The sequence below is a fragment of the Ambystoma mexicanum genome, chromosome 8 (assembly GCF_040938575.1).
Source record: "Ambystoma mexicanum isolate Mex_15411 chromosome 8, UKY_AmexF1_1, whole genome shotgun sequence".
Classification (NCBI taxonomy): domain Eukaryota; kingdom Metazoa; phylum Chordata; class Amphibia; order Caudata; family Ambystomatidae; genus Ambystoma; species Ambystoma mexicanum.
Window position 1 is genome coordinate 844,174,226 of NC_090929.1, and position 27,514 is coordinate 844,201,739.

At 45.1% G+C, this 27,514-nt stretch overlaps 1 protein-coding gene across 1 annotated transcript in view; it reads right to left on the reverse strand.

Moving 5' to 3' along the window:
- SLC29A3 (solute carrier family 29 member 3) overlaps positions 1-27,514 on the reverse strand; it is a 401,717-nt gene that overhangs the window by 339,499 nt on the left and 34,704 nt on the right. Inside the window, exon 2 of the mRNA XM_069610729.1 lies at positions 1,035-1,330. Coding sequence (XP_069466830.1) covers positions 1,035-1,330 — 296 coding nt within the window. The remainder of the gene's footprint in view (positions 1-1,034; positions 1,331-27,514) is intronic.

Genomic DNA, 27,514 nt, shown 5'->3' on the forward strand with positions numbered 1-27,514 from the left:
CGGATGAGAGAAGTCGATCAGTGAACAATCAAAATACCCAATTCATTTCACTCTGCAGGTAAAGGAGTACGGTAGTGAGATGCCACTGGAATATACAGAATACAAAGAATCCACTTTAATGTACTTTTTATTTGCCTCCAAGAAAAGTAATGGTTAAGATATACTTCCAAAAGAATTCAGATACACAAGAGAACTGATGCTTGGGAATATTATGAATTTGTTACACATAAATGGACATTACAGATGCAGAACATGATCCATGTGCAATCAAATTCAGAAAATCCAGACAACTGAAATAATGGGAAAATTACTCAACAGCTATTGTAATACTAAGGCAGTTGTCTATCTGAGCAAGCGTTGTTCCAAAAATGACAATAGGATGGATACCTTAGATGGGCTAGCAAAGTCATTCATTTGCAAGCTTTTGTAATTTTCAGATTAGTTCATTAGGCTTGGGAGAATGAGGGTCTTAGAATAGAAGGACAGTGCAAGATTCACCTCTAGAATGCCTGATCTGTTTGTGTCAGTTTCTTATTAGTTGTTCCTTCATAAAGAGCATTATACTTCAGAGGTTTCCCCTGCACTCCAGTAACACTATTTAAATCGGGCACTGAAAACAGCAGGTAAGAGAAAGAAACAATGCTGAAAATGATTGTAAAAGGGTACAAGAAAATCAAGAAAGGAACACTTTCTCTCTTGGGATATAAACTACTTTGCAGATGTGGGATGCTCAAAATCATGTGTATTTCAAAAAATGTTGCTCATCTACCATGAATGGCACTCGTCTGTTGCTCACTCCACTGAAATCACATTCTGTTGGTAAAGAGCAAACAAGCTTTTGTTTATGTAACAATGTGTTAAATAGCATTTTGGCAAATTGCTTTTACCTCTGCTAACCAAAAAAAAGAAACTGGCAAAGATGTTCTTGTGCATTTGGAAAATGCTAAAATACATTCACAGAAAATAGAAAACATGTGTTCAGGTCACAAACTCCTGACAAGAGAAAATGCATAATAGGGGGTATATCTACTTACAATAACATCTGAGGGATCTTTTGAATCCAGCAAGTGTTGCTTTGTGGCATTTGAAAGCTTATATATCCAGTAGTGTTTTGCTGTAATGAAAAAGTTGAATGGTAGCAAGGACCCAATCCCAAGAAGGAAGAAAATGATGTAGGTGCCACTGAAATGGTCCTTTGGTTTGCGAACATAGTGTTGAGCTTTTCTCTGCCCCCCAAGCAAGGGTGCTGGCTCCTCCTCCCCAACAGGGTCAGTGTCGGTATAAATGGAATTGGTGCTCTCTCCATAAGCCTCTTCAGACGCGATGGTCACTGTGCAGAAGACAATGAGTATGCATTAAATGAAAGCATTGGAGAGTAAGTATTTATGCTGAGAGATAAAATAAGATAAAATAAGTTATTCTGGCAAAATTACAAAATAAACCTCTTCAAGGGAAGTATATAGCCTATGTATCTCACTAACAGACTGTCTCGTCTTACAAACATTCTCCCTATACATCCTCTGAAGCATAAAATAACATACATTTCACACAACACATGGAATGTGTCTAGGCACACACTCTGACTGTGAATAAACCTGTAAAAGAGTTTAGAGAAAGTCCTAATCTGGTCACTGCATAAAAGTAATGGTAACTTGAACTGTAAACATGTGGGTTACTGAAAATTAACAAGTAGGTTTGCGACTAGATACAGCCAGGAGACAAGGCCTTACAAAGTCTTACAAATCCAACTAGACATACAGGAGAAATGCACTTGCCTCATGGTGATGGGTGATAAACATGCACCTGCGCTTATAGGAGAATTGGAGCGTGTCACAATAAGCACAGTTCATATTTGGTGCAATTCTGCCACCCAAAGGCCAGCCATGCACAGTGAAATGTATTTGCCATTTACTCCAAACAAATGTTTGCAGTAAATGTAATTTTAAAGTTTCAAACATCTCTATACACGCCAGCATGGATGATCACAATGCAAATGGTGCTCACCCTTCATAAAACCTCCTCATCAATTAGAGTTGGATAATAGATTTTATGAATCGTGCAAGAGGCTATGGATCTAGTACATTTATATGGTCACAAGAACTGTTTTGCTAACAGAGTTAGCAAAATGCAAAGCTCCAGGCACAATAACACGTAGCTGCTGGCTGCTCAGTCCCAAAAGTCAAACTTTTTTGAGCCGTTTCTGCACTGGTTCAGGCAACCCTTGGCACAATATATGGTAGAATACAGGGATAGATTTTGTCCAAGACCCATGCGTTTCGAGCACCCACGTGTCTTGAAAATTCTGGATATAAAGCAAAGGATCCTCTGATTCCTTCATTTTTCGAGCCATTATAGTTCCCATATCAGATGTGTCTGGATATAGCGTACGCAGCGCTTTCCACACTGCTGCTCTACAGTTGTTAAATGGCGCTACGTCATGGCAGGTGTTAGTTATGGTTACCCTGGGGTATCCTGCCCTTTTCCACATGTCGTGGCGGGAGGGGTGTCGGATGTGTATGAATGTTTGGATTTTAATGTTTTTTGTGTGTAGGTTGAGATGCGGGGGTCGGGGGGTGTCGAATGTGTATGAATGTTTGGATTTGAATGTTTTTTGTGTGTATGTTGAGATGCGGGGGTGGGGGGTGTCGGATGTGTAGGAATGTTTGGATTTTAATGTTTTTTGTGTGTATGTTGAGATGCGGGGGTGGGGTGGGCGTCGGATGTGTATGAATGTTTGGATTTGAAAGTTTTTTGTGTGTATGTTGAGATGCAGAGTGGGGGGTGTCAGATGTGTATGAATGTTTGGATTTGAATGTTTTTGGTGTGTATATTGAGATGCGGGGATGGGGTGTGTGGGGGGTGTCAGATGTATGAATGTTTGGCTTTTAATTTATTATTGTGTATTTTGAGATGCGGGAGTGGGGGGGTGTCGGGTGTGCATGAATGTTTGTTTTGGAGTGTAGGTGCGGTGTATGTTGAGATGCAGGGTCTGTATGTGTGCATGCTTGCTAGTTTGTATGCTGATTTGGGGGTGGAGGGGTGCTGGTCTGTATGGGTGCATGTCTGAGAGTGTGCTGAGTTGGGGAGTGGGGGGTTTGGGTCTGTATGGGTGCTTGTTTGAGAGTGTGCTGATTTGGGGGGTTCGGGTCTGTATGGGTGCATGTTTGTGTGTGTGCTCAGTTGGGGGGTGGGGGTTCGGGTCTGTATGGGTGCAGGTTTGTGTGTGTGCTCAGTTGGGGGGTGGGGGTTCGGGTCTGAATGGGTGCATGCTTGAGAGTGTGCTGAGTTGGGGGTGGGGGGTTCGGGTCTGTATGGGTGCCTGTTTGTGTGTGCTGAGTTGGGGGTGGGGGTCTGTATGGGTGCATGCTTGAGAGTGTGCTGATTTGGGGGTAGGGAGGTTCGGGTCTGTATGGGTGCATGTTTGTGTGTGTGCTGAGTTGGGGGGTGGGGAGCTCGGTTCTGTATGGGTGCTGGTTTGTGTGTGCTGATTTGGGGGGCGGGGGGTTCGGAGTTGGGGGGTGGAGGGTGCCAGGATGAATAACATCAGAGACAACGGGAAGCCTTGCCTGGTGCCCCGTAGGATCACCCAGGCAGGTGAAATGTTTTTGCCAGTGTGAACCCTGGCCACTGGCCCGATGTATAGCAACTGCACCCAGTGTATAAATCCCGGGCCAAACCCAAATCGGCATCACCACGTAGATCTGTAATAGCTTGTTTTGTTCCTCTCCCTCCTTTCTCCTCCCATCTCCCTCACCTTGTGTAATTCTCCGGCTCTCCCAGAAATGTTGTCAGGCCTAGGACGGTAGTCGCCTGTCTGTTCCCATTTCCTTCCTATCTGTGTCGCTAGGCCGAGTACGATAGTTAATTTCGCATTCTTGTTGTTCATGGCCTGTATGAATGTTTTGTATTTTCCCTTGTTCCCTCCCTTGTCGAGAAGCACTTTGAAACACATTGTGTATAGGCGCTATATGAATAAACTATCATAGCATATCATTAGAGATGTTGGGCCAGTGTGTCAAGGGTCAGCAGTGGGTGTGGTTTATTTGTACATTCCTAAAGCTTTCAAAACCGGCTGCAGCCTTTTCTAGTATGGTCCTGGATGATGTCTGCTCCTGTAATTTTGCAACTAAACCTCGATCAAGCGTTTGAGACCGATTGAGTGTGGGTAATTGTTACCTTTCTACAACCCCATCAAGCATTGTTAAGGGGGATAGATGCACAATGAAATTGATTAGATAAGGTAACTGCTCTTTGAGGGAAAGCTTAACTGCAAAAGGGCACTTACTGCACACTACGAATCATACATTCAAGTGGACAGTTTGAGTTATTTGATCCAGATTTTATGGAAGGAAATGGCTTGCAATATTCAAACTGGTAGTACTCCAGTTTCCCTAGCCAGGAAGAAACTGAGGTCAGTTTATTTGTATGTTCACTAAGTTAATTGGTCATCCTGTGATAATTCCTTTCAAAAGCTTATAATTTGGCAACAGCTTGTGCTTTGAAATATTTTTTTTTTAAAGAATGTCCTCAATTTCCACCTTAATCTCAAACATATCAGGTTGATATGCTATGCAGCCCGCTATTCCTGAAAGTATCCATCAATAAGTGCATGAAAAGGTATGCTGGCAAGGCTATGTTCTTTATCTGATCTTGTTCTTTTGTCGCTTCTAGGATTTTCAAAAAAGTATATAATTTGTATATACTCTAGACTAGGACCGTCATAGCGGGAGCATAACCGTGGAGTCCGTATCGTTATCCAAAGATGTCCCTGCCAATGTTCAGTGCAGTATAAAAAAGAAAGATTGACCAGGAGCACCGTCAATTTAAGGATGAGTGGACTGAGAAGTTTTTTTTCCATCGAGTCCAAACCTAATGTGTATTCGTGTCTCATTTGTCTCGAACGCATAGCAGTCCCCAAGGAATATAATATCCGCCACTATTGTGAAACAAAACATTCACAATATAAGTATTTGCAGGGAAAAGCGAGAATTAAGAAAGCTGGGGAGCTAAAAACACAGCTGACTAAGCAACAGGGTGTTTTTGCCCAGAAAAAAAAAAAAGAATCTGAATGTGCCACCTTTGCGAGTTATAAGGTTGCACAGCTTATTGCAAGGTCAGCACATCCTTTCAGAGATGGGGATTTCGTTAAAGACTGCCTGATGGAGATTTGTGAGGCAGTGTGTAAAGAAAAAAAAGATGCTTTTACAAATGTTCCCCTTTCACGTATGAGTATCCAGCGGCGTATTGTAGATATGGCTGACAATTGTTACAGCCAACTGAAAATGTGGTGTAAGGATGTCAAGTTCTTTTCAGCTGCCCTTGATGAGAGCACAGATGCAAGTGACACAGCCCAACTCTTAATTTTCATTCAGGGGGGTCGATAATCAATGCAAAGTATTTCAGGAACTCGCTTCCCTGGTATCTTTGCATGGCAGGACTACTGGTGCTGACATTTGTAATGCCTTTCAAAAAGTCATCGATGATTTAAATTTGCCATGGGATGCTTTGGTAGGCGTGACGACTTATGGGGCGCCAGCCATGATTGCGGAGCAAAATGGGTTTATTGGCTGCTTGAAAAGGCACTTGGGCGAGAAGGCTGTCCATTTAAAAAATTATCACTGCCATCATCCAGCAGGAGGCATTATGTGCAAAAAATTTGAAATTCACTGAAGTAATGGACTTTGTTGTAAAAACGGTTAATTTTGTCCGTGCACGCTCTTTAAATAACCGATTGTTTCAGGCGTTTTTAGAAGAGGTAAAGGCGGATTATGGTGATGTCCTATATCACACCGATGTCCGATGGCTTAGTCGTGGCAATGTGCTGAAGCGATTCTTTGCTTTATGACACAAAATAAAAGCATTCCTTGATAAAAAGGGAATGGACACTTCTGCCATGCAAGATATTGACTGGGTAGCTGACTTTGCTTTTCTGACTGACCGGACAGGCCATTTCAATGATTTAAAATTAAAGTTACATGGAAGCCAAAATCTCATATCGGATCTGTTTGAGGTAGTTTGTACCTTTGAAATAAAGTTAAGGCTTCTGACAGCCCAACTGGTGAAAGGGATGCTGGTACACTACCCTGCATGTGCAGAGGTTTTCCCCCAAGACAAGTATGTAGGATGGTATCGGCATGTGAAGGTCCTGAAGGAACTGCAAAATGTTTTTGAGAATCGTTTCTCACAATTCAAATCCCAATGAGCCTCTTTTAAACTTTTTGCAGACCCTTTCTCTGCTGATGTTGACAGTGTGCAACCCGACCTGCAACTGGAAGTGATTGAACTTCAGTGCTGTAGTGCCCTCAAAAATAAGCACAGAGAGATGCCTTTATTAGTCTTCTATCAGTCTCTGGACACTGCTCAATTCCCCAATCTGTCACGGGAAGCATTAAAGATGGTTTCTATGTTTGGCAGTACTTACATTTGTGAGCAAGTTTTTTCACAAATGAAACTACATAAATCCAGCCTAAGGACAAGACTAACTGACCAACGTCTCCATGCTATCCTGAGAGTAGGAACAACCTCACTGGAGCCGAGATCCAGAAACTGACAGCTGAGAAACGCTGCAATGTTTCTAACTGATCAACTATGTCTGGTTCACGGTTTCATCCTGTATGATTTGTGGAAATGTATAGTACAAAATGTACGTTTTAAATACAAATAAAATGGTACACCTCCAAAAAAGGTGTTTTTTCCAACTGTCATAGTGTTGGGGTGGGGGGTTCCATGGGGCATAGTGTTTGGTTGAGGGGTGGGGGTGCCATGGGGCATAGAGTTTGGTTGAGGGGTGGGGGTGCCATGGGGCATAATGTTTGGTTGGGGGTGAGGGTACCATGTGGCATAGTATTTGGTTGGGGGGTTGAGGGAGCCATGGGCATAGTGTTTGGTTGGGGTTGAGGGGGCCATGGGGCATAGTGTTTGGTTGGGGGTGGGAGCCATGGGGCATAATGTTGCACTCCAAGAGTGAACCCAATAATAAAGCTAAAACAGGCACAGTTAGGAGATGTACATCCTTTGCTTTTTGAGGAAACCTGACTCAATGAAGGCCATACTCCTCTTGGGCAACCCAAACAGCAAACTATAGCAGTCCAAAATAACGGAATGTCCAATCTAGGGTCAATAAAATATATATATAAGTTAATTAAACAGACGAGATACAATAACTAAATAGAAATAAATTATAACAATGGAAAATGTGTAGTACAAAATGTAAGTTTGAAATGCAAATAAAAATAGTTACCCCTCAAAAACAAATTATTTTTCCATGTGTTTAATACAAATTGGGGGTTTAAAAAGCCTCTTCTCACGCCCCGCCTACCGCCCCGCCCACATTTACTTTTAAGCCCACTATAGACCTCATGTAAGGTACTTTCGGCCCTCTGCCAAAATCAGTTGTGCACCCCTGGTATAGATGTACCATACAACATACTGAACCCCCTGTCCCCATGCAGATAACCATAGGGTCCGTGGACTATGTGACTGTCCGCGGACCTCGGGTAGAATCCACACTCCGCAAAAGCTCAGGGGTTCTTACATTGCTGTAGCAAGCAGCAAAAACACTGAACATGTTTAAAGAGCAACACATTCGTGAATTGGAAGGAAAAATTAAGTAGGTCTACAAACTCTGCACTTATGAAAGCAACAGTGCAATTGCATAAGGTATGGAACATAATGGAATGCACAAAGAAGAAAAATAACCTGTGCTTCCAACAGTATTACCTCTGTTTCTGCTTTACATACAAACTGAGAATCAACTGTCAGAAGCACACTGAGTTGTTGACACCTCTTTGTGAGGACCTATATTTGTGTACATGAAAATTAACTGTGTCAAAGGGTCACTCACTAAAGGTTACTAACTTCACCTCTGATTGTTATGCCAATTTTGACTACAATAGAGCGTCTGAGATCGTCCGATGTCAAATTAGAGTAATTGTGTTTTGTTTGTGTTTTAATAATTTTGTTTTGTGGTTCTTCACATCTTTTATGATGATTTTCCAATAAATTGTGATTTTGATGCATTAGTGACGCATTACCATTCTTTGAATTTCATTACGATGATGGTAATACTACCTTTGTGTCACTTGTGTTTTCCCTAGCTAAGATTGTAACAACTGGGTCGTTTTTTTTGGAAATTGTGTTTGTACGAGCACACTCTTGGGTCCAATAAGCCAGCCACCTGAGGCCCTGTGCACTTTTCTAGACATACTATTACAGTACTTCAATCAGTGGGCAGACTCTTGGGTGCATGGCCTCCAGCCATGCACCCAGAACTCTAGTAGCTGGTCACAATCACCACATCATAATACAGCCATGCACCCAAAAATCTGTACACTGGCCACAACCCACACACATAAGCCAGCCACCCGAGACCGTATCCACTTCTGTACACATAGTATTCCAGTACATGCAACCAGTCAGCACACTGGTGGGTGCAGGAAGCCAGTCCCCTAAGGCCCTGTTCACTTCTCTACACATACTATAACAGTACGTCAACCACTGACCACTTCTGTACACATTACACTACTTGCAGCCAGTTGACAGACTCTTGCACCCAAGACTCTAGCAGCTGGTCACAATCGCCACAGCATAATACAGCCATTCACCCAACAATCTGTACACTGGCCACAACCCACACACATAAACCAGCCGCCTGAGGCCCTGTCCACTTCCGTGCACATAGTATTCCAGTACGAACAACTAGTCAGCACACTCTTGGGTCCAATAAGCCAGAAAACCCGAGGCTGGTGCATTTTTCTGGACATACTGTTACAGTACTTCCACCAGTGGTCGGACTCATGGACTGTAGTCGCTGGCCACAATTACCACAACATAATAGAGCCTACACAAACATCCTCATACCAGGCTCACCGTATTATCCAAACTCTTTCTGACTCCGACGCCACAGTTGCCCGTTGTAACTAAGTATCCCAATATGTGCGACTTGCAGTTACAGAGGGGCCCACTATAAGGAAGCACTGCGCTCCCCTTCTCAGTTCTCGTTCTTAGTGTGAGCCAAATCTCCAGACGCATCCTGGCATTGCCCTTTGTCCGGTGGAGTCCGCCATCTTGCCAGCAGGTCTGCGGGCCGAGTCCTTCAGTCCGGTCTCTGTCGTCACTGCCTTGCACAGTCGTTCCACTGCAGATCATATGCACCATGAGCCCCCCACCTACCGACAGCCGCGGGTCTGTTTTAATGGTCTGTAAGTGCTAAGATTGTTCACGGATCATCTGGAGCTCCCGGCAAGAGTAGCCTATTCCATGGCTCCCAAGCCACGCCCCCTCCGCCTACACAAACATCCTCATATCATCTACATTCCACTCCCCTACCCTAATGAAGCCTCCTTGAAGTCACCACATAACCCGCTAGCCTGAGGACCTACCCGCGGACTGCCGCAGTGTCCGGGAATACAACACGGTCTTCTTCCACCTAAACCAATACATCATATAAACCATCTTTCACTCCCCCACCCTTTGCAGCCCCTCTACCCAACACCAGATGCCCCAAAACATGTTTTACAGGTGTTTTCGCAGCTGCGCTATCCACGGCTATCTGCGGACACAATATGGCGGGTGTTTCAGAAAAATGTGACGCACATCACGCTTCACTCCAGCCAATCAGCCGGCGCATTGGATGTCCGCTGACATGACGCGTGCCTCTGGGCCAATCAGGGTCCGGACAGGGAGTCTGCCGAAGCAGAGCCAGATATCACAAACAATGTTTTTACCTATCTAAAAAAAACTACGGGACCGATTTTCACCAAATTTACAAAAGCACGCTTTCGGGACCAAGCCGCCGCTTTTGCCGCAAATTTTATATATATATATATATATATATATTACACAGCCATGGTAGTGGCCGTGTAGTTATGGTTAAGTTGCTAATCCCACAGGAAGAGCACTTTTTGGGCGGCTTATAACTTCGCTCTCCCTGGACGAATCCTCACCAAACTGTGCTTTTGTAAATTTGGTGCCAATCAGTCCAGTAGTTTTCTTTAAAATGACCAAAAAGTCTGTCTCCAAAAATTAGTGATATCTATGTCCACTCCACGGTCACACTTCTCTGTTCGCTCCACAGACAAGATACCGATTGGCTAATCCGTAGCGTCATGTCCGCGGACATGTGACGCGTTCACTGATTGGATGTTGAAGAGCGTGAAATGGGTCAGATTGTTTCGATGCACCCGCCATCTTTCATTCGTGTTTTGGTGTACGCGGACATCACCGCTAAAACATATAAAACAACACAACATTGCACTTGTTAAACTTATGAAATACTGTCTCGGAAGGTGAGGGTTAATGAGGCTGGGATGGGATGTGGCAGCAGGAAGTGAAAAAGTGGTGTTTTCTTGTCACCAAAGTCATACGGTAAATTGGAAGTTGCTGCTCAATATAGTGTCTGTAAAGTACAGGCGAAGAATTACTGTGTCTGTGTTAAAATGTATTTAAAGTAATATTGCAGTCAGACTGGCGGCCTAGAGTTTGAAATCTAAGGCAGCCACCTGCAGCGTTTGATGGAAACAGCGGGACTGCAAGTGTATGGGAGTGCCACTTCTCATGAATGCGTTGAGACATGTTGTCGAAAAGTCAGAATGTATTTGCATTTCGAGCGAAAGTCACTTGCTTTGCTTTTTTGGTTGCAAGCTCAGTAGGCCCACGCATCCGACTGAATGCATAAGGGTCAATTGTTTTTTGACCTTGAGCGAAAGGGAAAATTCAGTAAGAATGCAGGGAGTGAAAGTTTGCAAAAAGGAACATTTGATAAGGTTATGCATTCTAAACTATTGTGAGACACATCTAATATCAGTTCAAGAAGATTCTTTGGAGCAAGTACATTGCTGTCTGAGTTTCACGTAGACAATGGAGACAGTGAATATCGTGTAAGTTTACTTTTGACGACTCTAGACCAGAAAAATATTTAATTTATTATTACCTGAACATAAATTTTGCCAATGTAACTGACGTACTATGTTTCTGTTTAGTTGTCATTTTTTTTTAGTTATGGAGAATGCAGATTCTCGGCGTTTGGAGGCTATCACTAGATTCACCCATGTTCAACGCTAATATTTCTTTAAAATGTCATGTATGACCACATCGATTTGCCTATCAGTTTCCACATTCTTTTTGTCTTTTTTGAAATTGTTTGCTAAAGGTTGGTTATTGATACGTATTTTCTGTTATATTTTTCCGAACAGCTACATCCTGCCTTACTGTGATTGCCATGGATTCCAGATGTCAAGTGATGATTTTTTCGCACACCAGATGCACGTACTCGTGACCGGCTGCCTAACCGTAACTGTTTTGTGGGACGATCGTGCAGGACCTATTTGTCCATACGCTGCAGTGGCCATTAGGAGTAACATAGCATCTTTTATGGTGTTGTAGGCCGAAGTTCATGCCGACGTCTTGGAATTCACTGTGCGACCGAAGCGTTTGCTTTATCGAAAACAAATACTTTGTGTATGGGAAAAGAACAATGTGTGCCTCACGATTAACATTTTCGATGACGACCGAAGAAACAAAGTTACTATTTGATTGAACATGGAAATAGTCCGATGGTCTCGGACAGTTTATTGTGAAATAAAAGTACTTTACAAATTGTAAAGTGTTAATGTTTTCTTTTAAAAAACAGTTTATTATTTCAAAACGTGACGTGCTACGTTGTACGTCTGTGTGTTCATTTTCAGGTTCTGTATCACGGTAGGTGCATATGGGCGCATTTGGTTACGCTGGAGAGGAACGTCATCCAAAAAAGGTGTAGAATATCATTAGGGTTGATTATGTGACGAGATATGTGAGTGTTTTCGTATTTGACAAGTGTCGTAATGTAGTTAAAAAAAAAATAGCGGTATACCTTTACTGACTAAGTGGTAGGCTGTAGTCATGGGGAGTGGGCAAAATGTCAGGGTCAAGTATAAGGTCATGATCCGCACAATGTGGCTACTGCCCATGACCAGAAGGGAGAAAAGATAGGATTAAAGTGGCCATGTCCACCTGGGACTGGCTTTGTGGTAAAGTTGTTTGACATTAGGATACATTTGAAAGGGAAGAAAAAAGTGCTTGTGGTAATATCTTAACAGAGTTTCCTTTTTGCAGGCTGCCATGGAAAGTGAAGAGGGGGCCCTGTATGGAACACCTGCCTTCCCTTTCTATGGTGGACATATTAGAAAAGGATTTTGTTTTCTAATCCGGGAAGAAAATCCTCTTTTTTAGTAGCACGGGTTACTGCTTTGGAAATCTAGATTGTTAATGGCATTCATCCCCCATTTTAGGGATGGAAGGGGGGCTAATGATGTCGTTATGCACCCTTGCTTTGATTGGGCTGATAACTTGGCCTGCTGGCCCTTTATTCACCGTTCCAGTCCCTGGAACGGAAGACGAACGCTACAATATTCTCATATGGATAACACAAACTGCAAATGGAAACGTTGGAAAATCTCATTGCATCTAAAGTAGATGGAGTCTATGCGATTTTTTATATTTATATTTTTAAACTGTGAAAGGTGGTTCTTAAAGGAACATTTAATTTGTTTACGGAAGGCTTTTTTTTGGAAGGACAGCTAAAAAGGAAAGTTGTGAACGGAAATGAGCAAAGAGGTACCAAACAGTAATATGGATGGGTAGGTGGACGAGGGGAAATGTTGTGCGTGTGTTATTTGTAAGGTAGGGGGAATGTTTCTCATGCTCCTTCATTACAGCAGTGGTGCTGTTTCTTGGGAAGGAGGGATGGCCTTAGCTCATGTCGTTTTCAGATAAATAGTACTTTTGCTAAAAGTATGTACTGTGTACTACATTGTTAATGGCCGAGTACGAATAGGTGTTGGAGATGTGCAAGGGAAATGTTGAAGTTGCAAGTTCCTACATCAGTAAAAAATGTAGTTCCGCAACTGTCCACGAGGCATAGATATTATTGTTAAGTGTGTACAGATTCTCGGACCCGTCACCATGCTGTGCGCCAGCATATGGTCATGTGGCATTCTACGGAAGGTGTGGAATGAAGTCAGATGTTCGTTAACATTATGGTTACGTGCCACTACTAGAAACATATGAACTTCAGTAAAAAAAAATACTTTGTTAAAGGGACCTTATGGTTATGTTGCGCTACTAAAAACCCTTGAAATTCACTAAAAAAAAAAATCTTTGCTAACGGGACGTTATGGTTCCAAGTAAAACCGAAAAACCCTTGAAATTCACCAGTTATGGTAAGCTAAGCAACCATAACTCGCGCCACCACTGTGCACTGCTAAGACTAACACTCAGGACATCAAAGATGACATCACAAATGTCATTGATGACATTTGTACCAAATCAATTTTGTCATTTTTAGCTATTGTTGTTTGGATGATTGTCACTTTGAATGTTGTATGGTTTGAATGCTGCACTATGAATGGTTTTTGATGTTGGACTAATTTTAGCCACGTGTCTTGTGTACCCATGTTGTTGTGCTATGCAATGATATGTTCTTTAAAGTACTGTGTCATTATTTTGCAAATAATATTTTGCAAATTTCTGTATCATGATTAAATAAAAATTGATACATTTTGTAAGCAACCTAGTTTTGCTCCCTGGACATTCTTTCCAGATTTCTGTGGTACAATAATACTCTGGTTCAGGGTATAGAGTTTCCCTGCTTCTTCCTGCTCTTTCAGTGTGGTCATAGGCTGCACAACAGGGGGTGTGAAGTTAAGCTGGCATTAGCTGAATGTCCAGGGTTTTGTTGTGATACATTTTTTACCTTAGCTGATCCTTAAATAACGTTTTTGTCATTGTATTTCAAGGGTTTTGTTATTCCTTAGATGTTTTCCACACCACTGGACACAGCTTTCCTCTCTGTATATTTTGGAACACTCTGAAAAAGGTAGGGCCCAGACTAAGGTCTCCCTCTACCAGGACGGAAACCTAGAATAAAAGAAAAAGGAACACATGTGGGAGTGGGAGATGCATGTGTTTCTCGTAACGCTGACCAACATCTATCGTCATCTTTCTCCCTCAGTCAGACTCCATTCACCACATTTTCTTCCCGGAGGAACATGTCTGTTTTCAATAGTTTATTGTACAAAAATCAATATTTTTATTGGATAGAAATGTAAAAACAACTCAATAGTACCGAATAGCAGTCTCAAATCCACTATCAGTGGATTATTTGTCACAAAAATACTCAAAGCAGCAATATTATATTTAACAGCCAATTCACTTTTCTTATTCCACAGACATCAGCCTGGACGTGTTGCCTCAATGCCTTCCCTCTGGCCATTTACAGTGTACGCACCCGATTTCAATATTTTCTTATGAACAACAGAATACGAGGGGATGAAAGTTTGAGTGCAAGTGAGAATGTGACAGAAAAGGAGAATGGGTGAAATAGACAGTCAGGAAGACAAAACAAGTGCAGGAAAGAAGGGACTGAGAACAGCACAGTTAAACTTATAATGGAGGGCTCAGTAAGGAAGTAGGGCAAGAAAAAATGAGGTAATAGGCAAGGAGGACACAGGGAATTAAAAAAGAGACGCAAGTATGTGAGAGTCTCGGTTACTGCACTACACTGTGTAGATCTTATACTTAGTCACTAACATGTTGTTGCCGTCTGGTTGCAAAGTGCGCACTCATTCTCCAAATTTCCACATGTAAGGCTGCTGCAGTAGGCCTCTGCCCCAGCCTCCTGCCACAAATGCAAACATCTCATCACACCCTCCTTCCGATCATATTATTCTTATTGCACTTGCTGCACAAAAGAACTGCCCAATATTTAATTCACGGGACCACACACATTTCACTCTCCTTTGAGATTTGGGATTGAGAGGTATGGGAGTGCATGGGCCCTTGGTCACTTGGCATGCTACCTGCTCACAATTAACTCCCTCCTCCCATGAAAACTGTGTGTGTATCTCATCCTGTGACCTCACTGATCAGGTACTTCCTCTGCCCCTACCCAACTTCTAGAAATATTTCTCAAGGGGAGCTTGACATAAAAATGTTTGAAGATCACTGGGTTAAGCTGACAACCTGGAAAAAGAAAATAATACTTTGATGGGACCAGAAACACCAGCTGAACATGTTAATTATTAGAAAGTGTAAATGATTAATGCCACACATTCACATCTACCTGCATGGATACCTTAATATACCCAGTGACAGCCTTACACGATCGGACAACAAATGCATGCAACACCTTCATATATCCATGTATAACCTTACATTCTTTGATGAATCCGAGGGAGCCAGCACCATTTGGGCTAGGGAGGTGGGCCTGTCACGCATAATGCCCCTGAGGGGACAGGGTAGGCAGGATCCCTCTGGAGAGGACTCCACCTTAGGGGATAGGGTAGCACCAAAGGGAGCCTTAAATCAGCATCCCTTCACCCCCAGAGACTAAAACCTTTGTGGGGTATGCAAGATGTGAGTGGGGTATGCAGGTGTGAGAACCCTTTAAATATGGCTGGCTTGGCTTCTGACCAAAAATTCTTTCTACCCTCTTTAGGGAAGAAAACATACCGGCAGAAAAAACAGCCTCCCGGACTCTAGTCAGGTGAGGAATCAATCAGAAAGGAGTGCTCACACAGCCTGCAGCATACAGTGGGAGAGACAGAAAATGAGACATGACGTTGCACCTGAGGTACGCACTAGGAGATTGCAACGTGGCCCGGCAGGTGAGAAGCCAGAGCCATGAGGTGTATCAGCCCGAGCAAGAACCGAGTACCTCAGAGAGCCAGGGCAGAAACCGGAGGAGGAAACGCCCACAAGATTGTTCTCAAATCAAGCGGGATCCAGAAGGAGGTGGCCACAGCTGCGGGTCCAGTTGAGTCGCGTAATCGGCTCCATGGCGGGACGAGAGACAGTCAGAATATATATCCATCACAGGGAGCATAGCTCGTCAAATACAGGTATGCAGTGGCTTTCAAGGAACGGGAGGCAAGCTGCAAAGTCAAACAAAGAACCCCCATAGCGGTGAGAAAAATCTAAGGAAGCTGTGAGGTGGGGAAGAACCAGAGAAGCCCCATAGTGGGGAGAGAAACCGGGAGAAGACCCATGTGGGGGAGAAATAGAGAAGCCCCAAAGTATGGAGTGAAACAATGAGAAACCCCAATGTGGGAAAGGAACAAAGAAACCCTGGAGCAGGGAAAAAAAGCAAGTAGCCACAGAGTGTGGAAAAGAGACAGAAAGAAGCCTGGTCTGTGGAACGACCCAAGGCGCCTAGAGTGGGAAATAAGCGAGAAGGAGCATCAGAGTGGGGAAGGAAGAGACTGAAAGCACCCAGACGGTGAGAGAGGAAATATACGAAAATATTTCCCTGGACGGAGAAGGACTGTGAGACGCACAACTTTCCAGGCAAATCAGAGAGATCCGCCTGGAACCCCAGAGGGCATTCCAGCCATACATAATCTATATGTTGTTGGACTGTGAATATAGGCAAGGAGCCTATGGTAAAGGGACACAAGGGTGGAAGTCAAAGGCCGCCAGTTATCCATTCCCTTGGGCAAGGCCCAAAAATGTGGCTTGGCCGTTTTATATTTTCTTTTGAGTAGTAGGGAGAGATAGTAGGTTAGAATAGGATTAATGGACTGAGGACTTCAGTCAGGTTAAACCACCTTGACACCCTAACACCACTGTTTACCTTAATTTGCATAGAGCAGAGCTTACCTTCACAGAGTTGGGGAATGATGTGGCCTTTTTGTACACAGAAGGGAGAATATAACCTTTTGAAAATCATGCTTGCTTGTCTGTCTCCCGATTCAGACCTACCACAATTCCAATCTACAGACACTTTCATGTGCTCAGATGTAGCCTTGTAGGCTCCAACAATGCTATTGTATGTCAGAAACGCAGTCATATGCCAATTATAGCTGTGGAACAAGTATAGAAATTAATGAGACCCTTAGCTAGCAAGGGGCCAGAGAGACTGCAAACTCAGGATTGCAGCCTTACTGAAGGTCCATCATATACCCCACTCCTAAAACCTCCATCTGACACTACCAACACACTTCTCTTCAACATCCTGCAGCATTCTCACCTTCCTGTGCCCTTTTTTGAGCTACAGTGCTGCACTTTTTTTGACTCCGCCATTCATCTTTTCTGCTTCTTTTTTGGGTCTTGTGGGAGACAGCAGATTAGGCACCTGGATGAAAGGACCAATCCCTGATGAATGCCTGGCAAACACCTTGCCTTGCTTAGATAGGAAATTGTCCCAGCAGGTCATTGAGCGTAGCACCTTAGCATGTTAGCACATGGTTTGATGTACCTCTAAGCCTGCAAATCAACATAGTAAGAAAGGTGAAATGAGTTAATGTGACGGTTGCCCTCAAATGGTTTAAGCTGCCATTCCACTGAATCTCAAGTTCTTGCCTCCCATACACCTTAGCAAGTTATGATCATGTCCGAGTTTCCACACCGCACCTTTCCCTTATGTCCCAACTCATGGATATGTTGGGGGGAGAGGTGGCCTTTCCCACCCCCCCATTACCATAAGAAGATGCCTTGTGTGCTAATTGGGGGCAACGCCCCCACCCTCTTGTCTATTATCTGTACTAATTAACAGTAGTAAAGACTTGAATAATCAAGCCTTTATTAATGCCTAGGGACTCCATTTTGTGACACACCAGAAGACATCTTTTGCAATGCCCAAAAATGATCTCTAAATGCGGTCTCTCCCCGGCCCAGCGCCTCACACAGACAGCCCAGGCCATCTCTGCCTCCTGCCATCTCCACACAAGCCCTGTTCTCACAAAAGTCCAGCCATTCATTGTTGCAACATTTAGTAGCATCACTGCACTGTGTGAGACCAGAGCAGGCCCCAGCCTGTGTGCGCATCTATCTCCACTAAACTGCATGTGCTCCATCGACCCCCACCATGCCAGGCCACAGTCCACTGGGCCATGCCCCCCCCTGCTCTTTGATGCAGATGCACATCTGACCCCTCTCAGTATCCAGATGAGGACACCCACCATAGCCCTAATCCTATGCACCAATATATCCTCCTAAAACCTAACACATGTCCACCCGTATCATGAGGCATCAAGTAGATCAAAGCCCACAGGGCAGGAACCTGGGTCTGGGGCTCCGTGTTTTACAAACGCCTGGGTACAAGGGTTGGAATGCCAATATATTTGCCAGTAGGTTCTGAAAGCACCCCCATTCGTGCCAAACTTGTATGCTTGCCATTTGTCTCATACCATCAGTTCATGTTGTCTTAGCTTCGATAGAAATTTAGCGCTCCTCTGACCCAGACCTTCACACCACGGAGATGAGCCCAGCAGACCCACGTGTGCCTGCAGCGAAGGGGAGCAAAGTCCAATTAGCATCCAACCTCCCATATACTATCCAGTATGGGGCAAGGCCTATGACAATCAATTGCCTAGATTTACACTATTTTAAAACGTCATGACTGACGATGCGTGTCCTTTTAATGTGCTGCCCGTGTATTGTTTAGCAAAGCGCTCTCCTTGCATTCATCTAATAAAAATTTGCTTTACTTGCAATTATTCAACTGGTCGCATTCACTAGCGGTGTGTGTCCATCATTTGGCATCAAGTATAAGTGCAATGCAGGGTGTGAGCCTTCATTTGGTGACCTCAGGGCTTCCCCGGAAGGGCCGCCCCCACCTACGGCTGACCAGTCCCCAAACAAAATGCGTACGCAGAAGAGGTTTTGTGGGTCTCGGCTTTGCGAATACTCAACTGCTCGCTGGGTGAGGTCATGACGGAGAGGCCCAGACATTGTGAATAGACCGCTCTCTCAGGCTCTCGGAAGAACATGGAAAGTGGAAAGTGGAAAGATTCTCAATGGGGTTTAATAAGGGAAGGGAACATGCATGATTATGGTATGAATGAGTAGGATGAGTGTATGAAAACAAGTATTTTTTCTTTTATGGACCTGTAGAAGGCGGCGCCGCAGTGCACTGTCCCGACCAGTGCAAGGAATAAGTGGAAAAAAGAGGATAAAAGTAGGAGCCTCGTATAATTAGGCTCAGGAGTAAACAGTGGTTATTGTTTTACTTTGTTGTATTAGTTTATTACTTTAGTGTTCTTATATATTTTGTATAGGTAGGCCCAGGAGGGGGAAGAGCTAACCCAGTGTACATACCCGGGGGGAGTGCGCCAACCACACCTGCCACTGCACCACCCCCTCCGTATGTTCAATTAACTACGACCCCTGTCCCCACAGGGCCGACCATGCAGGATTTAGAAATAGTACTAACATCCACCCAGGCAGAATGGGCACGATTACAACCCTTGTGCAAAACAACACTGCCACTACCCGGGGGAGGGCAACCGCCATTACAACGACCCATCGAAAAGTTCTTCCTTGTTGCCAGAGGATGAATAGAAATCAGGGTACTTCCTCTTTAGGATACACAGTGCCCCAATCAAAACCTTTTGAGTAGAACGAGAAGGGGAGATTGAAAGTGTGGGATACAATACCGTGGCCTCAGAAAGAGATGAGGAATGCTGGAGTGACTTTGATGAGTCTGATGAAGGGGCGGTAGGAGGGATACAGCAAGTGCAGTGGTCCACCCCACGAGTAACAGAGGAGGAAGAAGGATGGGAGGGTAGGCTCCGGAACAGAATGGGGATAACAGCATTGGTGAAAAAGGGAGCGAAGATACCCAGAGGGAAGACGAAGTCAAATTACAAATGCCCCTAAAGGAGCAGGACGACCCAACTACGTACCTTGGGCACGGATGGACAAGAATAATCTCCTTAAGGCCCTCCCACCACTCTCAGCGGTTGCAGGAAAATGGATATATGCATTTGAAAAGAACAGAACAGGGGTCCCATTGGCCATAGAAGGCATTAAAAGCCTTTTAGTATCAGCCGTGGGGGACCAAGAAGACTGGGTGAAGGCGGGGTTCCCGGGTTGTGAACATGGGTATTGATATGCACGACGGGGCGTCCTTTAACAATGTGAGAGCACAAGTGTGGGATGCACTGCGGAGGACTTTCTCTGACACCCTAGATTTACACTCTATAATGCAATGCACTATGGGGGACGAGGAAGACGTTGCGCAGTTCATTCTTCGGGTTCAGGAGATGTGGCGCGCAGAGACGGGAACCGCCTGGGACCAATCCACGTCCCTATTTTACTTCATCATTAAAAGAGGCATCCCGAAGGAAGTACAGAAGACCCTTGATAAGATGGCTGGGATAGAAGCCAAATGGTAGCCAGAAATACAGAGCATCATAGTACACTATTGCAGGAGGATTAAAGAAAGGGAAAAAGAAACGGCCCAGAGGAGATTAGCAGAAGATGCAGAGCTTTTGCAGAGCAAGTTAGTGAAGGTCGCGGCAGTAACCGCAGTGCTGCCCCCAGAGCAGCAGGGTGAAGAAGGGGAGGTGTCATTAGCCATACAGGCGAGGATGGCTGCAGCATGGGTAGGCAACAGCCAGGAAAAGTCGGTGGAGAAGAACGGTACATGGGACCCTAATGGCAAGGAAGACCTGCGAGAGGGAGAGGTGGGTACAGAGGACACTGGGGAGGAGGAGAGGGATACAGAGGACAGGGACCAGGGGGTGGGGAGGTGGACACGGACCAAGTTGGTTGTGTGGGAGGTGGGGCCAATTTGCAAGGGAATGCCACATTCGACAAGTGGACAATTATCAAAACAACCAGAGATAGCGGTGAACAGCATTACGGACACCAGCTCCTTACCAAGGGACTTGTGAGCTTAGTGAGACCGTTTATTCTTACCCTGCAACGAACACCCACCCAGATTATGACAGCCCACAGAGAGCACTTCCGAGTCCAGTCTTATCAACTACCTTACGCCCAGAGGAGGAAGCACTGGTGGGGGCAGAGATAGGGAATAAACAGTTCATCATTATGGTGGACTCAGGGAGGAGAAATCAGGTCTGTGTGAAGGTGATTTCCCGCTATCTGGCAAAAATCTTGAGATGTAAGGATTCTCTGGGGCTGTGGTCACAGTTCCTTACACAGAAGATTTTGATGTTGGGAAAAAAAAAAGAAGTACGAGCATCCCTCCTTTACCAGGTAAATTCACCTGTAAATGTATTGGGATGAGACTTGTTTAGCAAGCTCAACATGACCATAGCATTCACAGACAAGGGTATACTATGCTCCACCCCCGGTATGTGCTCAATCAGAGCAATGCTGTTAATACAAATAGCTAACCAAAACGCCATACAAGGGGTACCCACCAATGCAGACATGTTTATCTATGGCAAACGAGTGTTAACGAGAGCAGTGCCAGAAATTACACGAAAAGACTGGAGAGTACCCTCAGATTTAATATTTCACCCAGTGGCCACAATCCCTATCGCCCCCCCCTCGAGATACTGCCCGGTACTGTCCTGTCCATCGATCTACAAGGAGTACAGGTTTCAGCAAAGCGTATTGTAGCAATTGGCAAGGACACACAAAGGTGCGAGTGGTGCACAGTGCTGTGTATCTACCCAAACATACCATTGCACGAATTGACGGATGAAGAGCGGTTCACGGACAATGACACTGATGGGGAACTATGCATGCCCTGTGATATAATGGTACAAAACAGACAAGCGACAAACCGCCTCATTGCCATTGTCAGTGCACCACCATCTTTCTGTGATGCGAACTTGCAGCAAGTGCCAACATACTAGTGGACTACAAACAATGATGTAGGATTAAGAGAAGTGACCCCAATAAAAATAAAACTCAAACCAGCTGCAGTGCTGCCCATGGTAAGGCAGGATCACTTGTTGAGGGAGGCGGAAGAGGGAATAAAAGAAACAATACACGCTCTACTGCAACAGGGCATTATTGTCCCGTCCAATTCTCCATGTAATACTACAGTGTACCCCATGAAAAAAAGCAAAAGGGTGGGTCGTGGCATTTGATCCAAGACCTCTGCCCACTTAACGACATTGTCCAAAAGGAGTTCCCTCTTGTCCCAAACCCAGCGTCCATCTTGTGCAGCATTCCAAAGCAGGCCATGCACTTTACAGTGGTGGACCTGAAAAATTACTTTTTTCTCAGTACCCTTCGACCCAGACTCCCAATACCTCACAACCTTCACACTAGGGGGGGGGGAATGTATGAACAGTGTCGGCTGCCCCAGCGGTACTGCGAGAGCCCAAGCATTTTTAACAAAATATTGCACAAAGACATCAGCAATATTGATGTTCAGAGCAAAATAATCCAATACGTTGATGATCTCCTGGTGTATAGTGAGGGGGAGGAAACATGCTGGAGGGACTCTGTTACCCTGCTCAAATTGCTGGCCCAAAACAGGTACAAGGTAGACAAACACAAATTAAAATATTGCCTGACTGAGGTCCTGTACTTGGGCCAACTAATCTCAAAAGATGGTAAGAGGATAATGCCCGACAGGGCAACGACAGTGCGTGCCTCTGCCAGACCCCATACAGTTAAAGATATGCAGATGTTTCTCTGCATCTGTAACTATTGTAGGGCATGGATATTAGACTATGCCGCCTACACATGACCCCTATTGCAAGGATTGAAAGATGCTCAGAAAGATAAAACAGCAATTAAATGGACACCTGAGATGCACACTGCTTTCACAACACTAAGAGAACTAATATGTACAGCTCCCGTCCTAGCCACACTAAATTAGGAGCGGGAATTTTTCCTGTTCTCACATTCAAATGGAAAACTAATGACTGCAGTATTGGCACAAAAAACATCCTTGGGCCACAAGCCAATTGCCTACTTCAGTGGCACTTGACTCAGTAACGCAGGGGCACTTTGCTTGCGAACAGGCTCTCGCAGCTGCTGCCTTCGCAATCGAAAAGCGCTCAACAATTGGAATGGGATGCTTGGTCACATTGTTCGTAGAACACTCCCTGTTTGCCATACTTGAACAATCAAAATCCACACTCACCACACAGAGAGCCTCAGCTTAGGAGATCATAATATCAAGCCCAAATCCACATAATATGTTGCAAAATGGTAAACCCAGCCACGTTCCCCACAGAGCCATGCACGGTAGAGGGTATGCAAAATCACGATTGCGCCACTTATGAAGGAGAAGGGGATGACATTCCCAAAGCAAATGAAAATGCCTTAAGTGAGGGGGAAGTGTTCTTTGTGGACAGGTCAGCATCTATTTGCCCAGAAACTGGTGAAAAACATGTTGGTGCAGCAACAGTGAGATTTGAAGAGGGAGAATACGAAATGCTGGTACAGAAACGCTTACCCATGAACTATTCAGCTCAAGCAGCAGAATTAGTAGCACTCATTGAGGCCCTCCATGAAGCAAAAGGATTTGCAGTAGCCATATATTCTGACTCAGCATACGTCACCACTACGGTACATGCTAGATTATGTCAGGATTAAGGGTTGGGGTAGGAGGGGAGTATGTCGTGGACTCAGAAAGGGCTAGGGCCTGAAAATAGATATGAAAAAACTACACTTCCCAGCAGTACTTGGGAAAACTGTAGTTCATAGCCGTGCGCGCATGTGGCCAGCTGACACTTATTAGCAACAGTTTATGAGGAGCCAACGGCGCATGGCAGGAGTGGCTTACTTTGTTAGGTGTGGAGCTGAGTCGGAGGAACGAAGGAGATGCCGGCCTATGGATCTCGCTGCTCTTTGGAATCGGCAGGCGTGAGTTTGCAGTGGCGAGTGGAGAGAAAGCTGCAACGGCTACGGGCTACATAATATTTCGTCCGGAAGGCTCGTGAGCTTCCCGGACTTAAGATAAGTGCGGGAGGGGCTCTATGTAACTGAAATGTGCATGCGCTCAACACAATCATTATGATTTCTGTGAACTGGTATTGATATCATGGTGCCTCTGTGATTTCATCATACTATTATTTGGGACTCCATGGGCGCTGAGAAGGTCCTTTTACAAGTGAAAGATTTCCTGAAACCGTTTGTTTCAGGGAATACGCGTTCGTGAAACGCTTGATGTGCCGCATGTCCCAGAGTGTGCAAACGGCAACATCTTTATGTTTACATGTTCACAACAAGTTATGTTAATTGTTTGTAAGTGTGGGCCATGTGCTGTGTCTTTCATAATGGGAACATTCCCAGTGGTATGCCTCATCTTGCTTGCTATGCACGTTGTTAATGTCAGAGGGTGAAATTGGTACATGTATTATGAGACAAGTGTTAAGACGGATTTCTAAACTCTGTCCTGGTGGCGCAGAAGTTCAGAAGGCCAACCTAATTACTTGGAACAGGGTAACCTCTGGAAGAGCCAGACCAATCAAGGTAGCGATTGCAGCGGTCAAGACTAGGTCTAAAGAGGGGTGAGGGTGACTGAAAGCCCGCAATGAGCACCCAAAGCAAGATCACTTACAAACTACTCCAAACAGTTGTTATATTAAAAATATATACACATTTATTTCAAGGCCTTTAAAACAATGACCGTAGCGAGAAAATCACAATATAACGATAGTAAACCAACACATACCATATCAACACAATATATATACAAATACAACAAGTCTCAAGCGTTATATGCACGAAATGTGTAGTCCACCTAAAAGGGAGGGAAAACAGGCAGTGCTCAATAATTCTTAGACCCAGTTCGCCGTCAGAGGCACCTAACTAGATGGAATTCCGAGCCCTGCGAAGAGTGGAGCCTTGTGCTCAAAATTACCTGCATGCGCTGGTGCCAATGGGCAAAAGGAGAAGCTCTTCGAGGGAAATCAGGCAGTTCAGTTTAGTGCACAAAAGAAGAACAACAAGTTCCGCGACTCAAGCGCAGCCTCCACAGTGGGCAGAAGCAGAGCGCGAGTACGGAAAAGGGTGTTGTTTGACACAGCGGGGAAAAGCAATGGGCTCCTGCAGGAGGGCGACCAGATCCTAGCTATGCTACTCACCGGTCCCCGATGCAAGCAGACCCGGGCTTCTCCGCGTCAGTTTCAGCAGCTGGCAGGTTCAGAAGAGCAGGGAACGCCTCGTCGTCGTGTTGAGTAAAAAGACGTCCGAATCGAAGAAACCCGCACAGTTTGTTACCACAGCAGGGCAGGGCAACGGAGCGGCCGTGTGTATCTGAGCCAAATGTACACTACTCACTTCAGACCTGGGAACGCCAAGTGTACGAAGCGTGTGAGAGTGACAAGGACTCGAAATACTACACAACCTGGCGGCGGTTACAGAGCAAGACTCCCGTGTAAGCTGGTCAGTCAGCTGGATGGCCCAGAGACGCTTCCGAAGGCTTACTGGCAGGAGATGGTGAAGATGCCGAGAATAGCTGTTCCCGCTATTCCAAGGGTCGAAGTACCAGTACAGACCTTCTGGTTCGATCAAAGGTGAAAAGGGTTTCACAAGGCGACAGCAGTGCAGAGGAGAAGTCCTTGAGCGGGTCACCCGCGATTCCTCGGTCCAGCCTCTTGGTTGCAGGATACTTGGCTCCTGTATTCCTTCGTTCGTGAGAACTCAGGAGATCGACCTGGTAGTGGTGTTTCCAGCCCCCTCTTATCCACGGTTCCCTTCGCGCCAAAACGGAGGGGACCCAATGGGAGATCCGCTCATCAACACTCACACCATTCGTGGACCAATCACGGACCACGGTGGTCCCAGGCATTCACACCACCCTAGACTCTCTGGCACCCAGGATGTGTATTGGGACCAGACATCCCAGCCCACATCCTGGAGGCACACACAAGACATGTAGAAGCCCGCGAAAGCATCCGTGTTTCGCGGGAAAGTACATGCCCAAATAAGGAAGGCCCCGGGTCGGCTCGACCTGGGGAAGGTGAAGGGAGCAAGACGGTCAGCGGACAGGACAAAGGTGCCTCGTGGTCTGGCCATTTTGGGAGCCAGGCCACCATTTTGGGTTAAGCGCGAGAAACGCGCTTAGAACGCCAAAAGGAGCTCAAAACACAAGAAACGATCGCTGCCACCATTCCCGTCCCTGAATCACTTGCACCGATCAGATACAATCCTAAACGAGTATCTAGGGCCTGTAGAAGGCTAGAGACCCAAGAGAGCTGTAACTTAGCTTACAGTGCCCTCTTGTGTCATGTTGCACGAAAGCTGCAACATGATAAAAGAAACTACGGGAAACAGCGTTCCCCGGTACTGACTGTCTTAAGGGCATGTCAGTTTCCCCGTAAGAAAGGAGCGAAAGCCCAGAGGAGTGCGGCAGAAGGCTGCACTTCTCTGGCAAAGTCAAGAACAAGGTCAAAAACAACAGCAAAAAGTTTAGGGGTTGCCACATGGAAGGAAAATTACCTACAATTACGAAATCTTTCCTAACAACAAGGAAATACAGGTTTATGGTATTAAAAGGTATTAGGCAGTATAGGTTTTTTCCCCTGTTACTTCCCCAGTCCTATCCAAACTAGGTTCTCCCTCACCCTCTATCCGGTGTTCCTAAAATCCACCACCCTGTCCACAACCTCTCACTAACCCTCTTCCCCCCACTGGCTGCCACGTGGTGTCCGGTTTTCTATCTATCAGGTACCTGTGCCAACCACGGTGAGAGGGTCGACTTCATTCGGCTTCTGTGGTTTGGGGGAGAGTGTCGACCTCTCTTTCCCATTTATTGTGTATGTTTTTACATATTATCCCGTTGGAGAAGGAGGGGGTTCAGAAGGGCTGATGGGTCCCCAGCATAACATGCAGAGACACTGAACGAACTAATCAGTAGTGGCCCTGGTAAAATGCAAAGCCCATACCAACAACAGTGATGAAATATCATTGGGAAACGCGGCGGCGGACGCTGCTGCAAAGCAAGCAGAATACTTCCAAAAACCACTGGACACAGAATGCGTGCTAAAGGGCAGACAGGAAGAGCCCAAGGGGGGAGGATACAATGCATTGCCGATAGCACAAATAATTGAACTCCAAAAGGAAGCACCATCTGCAGAACAGGAATTATGGCTAAAACGAGGGTGCGCTCAGTCACTTACTGATCTCTTATGAAGGCATGACAAAACAGGGAAGGTAGTGATGCCTATAGAGCTTTTGCAGGTAGCATTCCAACAACTACACTTTTCGGCCCACACCTCGAAGCAGCACATAGCAGCAGGTGTCCAGGAGGATTGGTTCATCCCAAATCTCTAGGAGTATCTTACTAAAATGACCATACAATGCATAAAGTGAAAAATATTTAATTTGGGGATCATTCTCAGAACTCTGCGAGGAACGTTGCCCCATCTTATTGGACCCTTCCATGAACTGCACATTGATTATGCAGACATCGGAGAGAGGTGCAATGGGGCAAGATACTTAATAGTGGTGGTCTGTCCCTTTTTGCGCTGGTTGGAGGCAGGGCCCTGCGCCCACCCGGATGCGAAGTGTGCAGCAAAATTCTTAGTGAGAGAAGTGTTCCCGCATTGTGGAATATGCAATATCATACGATTGACAATGGAACACATTTTGTTAACAACCTCTTCAAGGAAGTAACAACCTTATTAGGAATAAAACATCAAATGTGTTCAATTTACTACACACAAGCGAATGGCGTGGTCGAGAAAATCAACGGCTTCCTTAAAAGCAGGCTCTCCAAACTATGTTACACTCTCAAAAAGAAATGGATCGATTGTTTACCATTGGCCTTATTTCAGTTGTGCACACAGCCCAGTAAGGACCACCATTTGTACCCCCC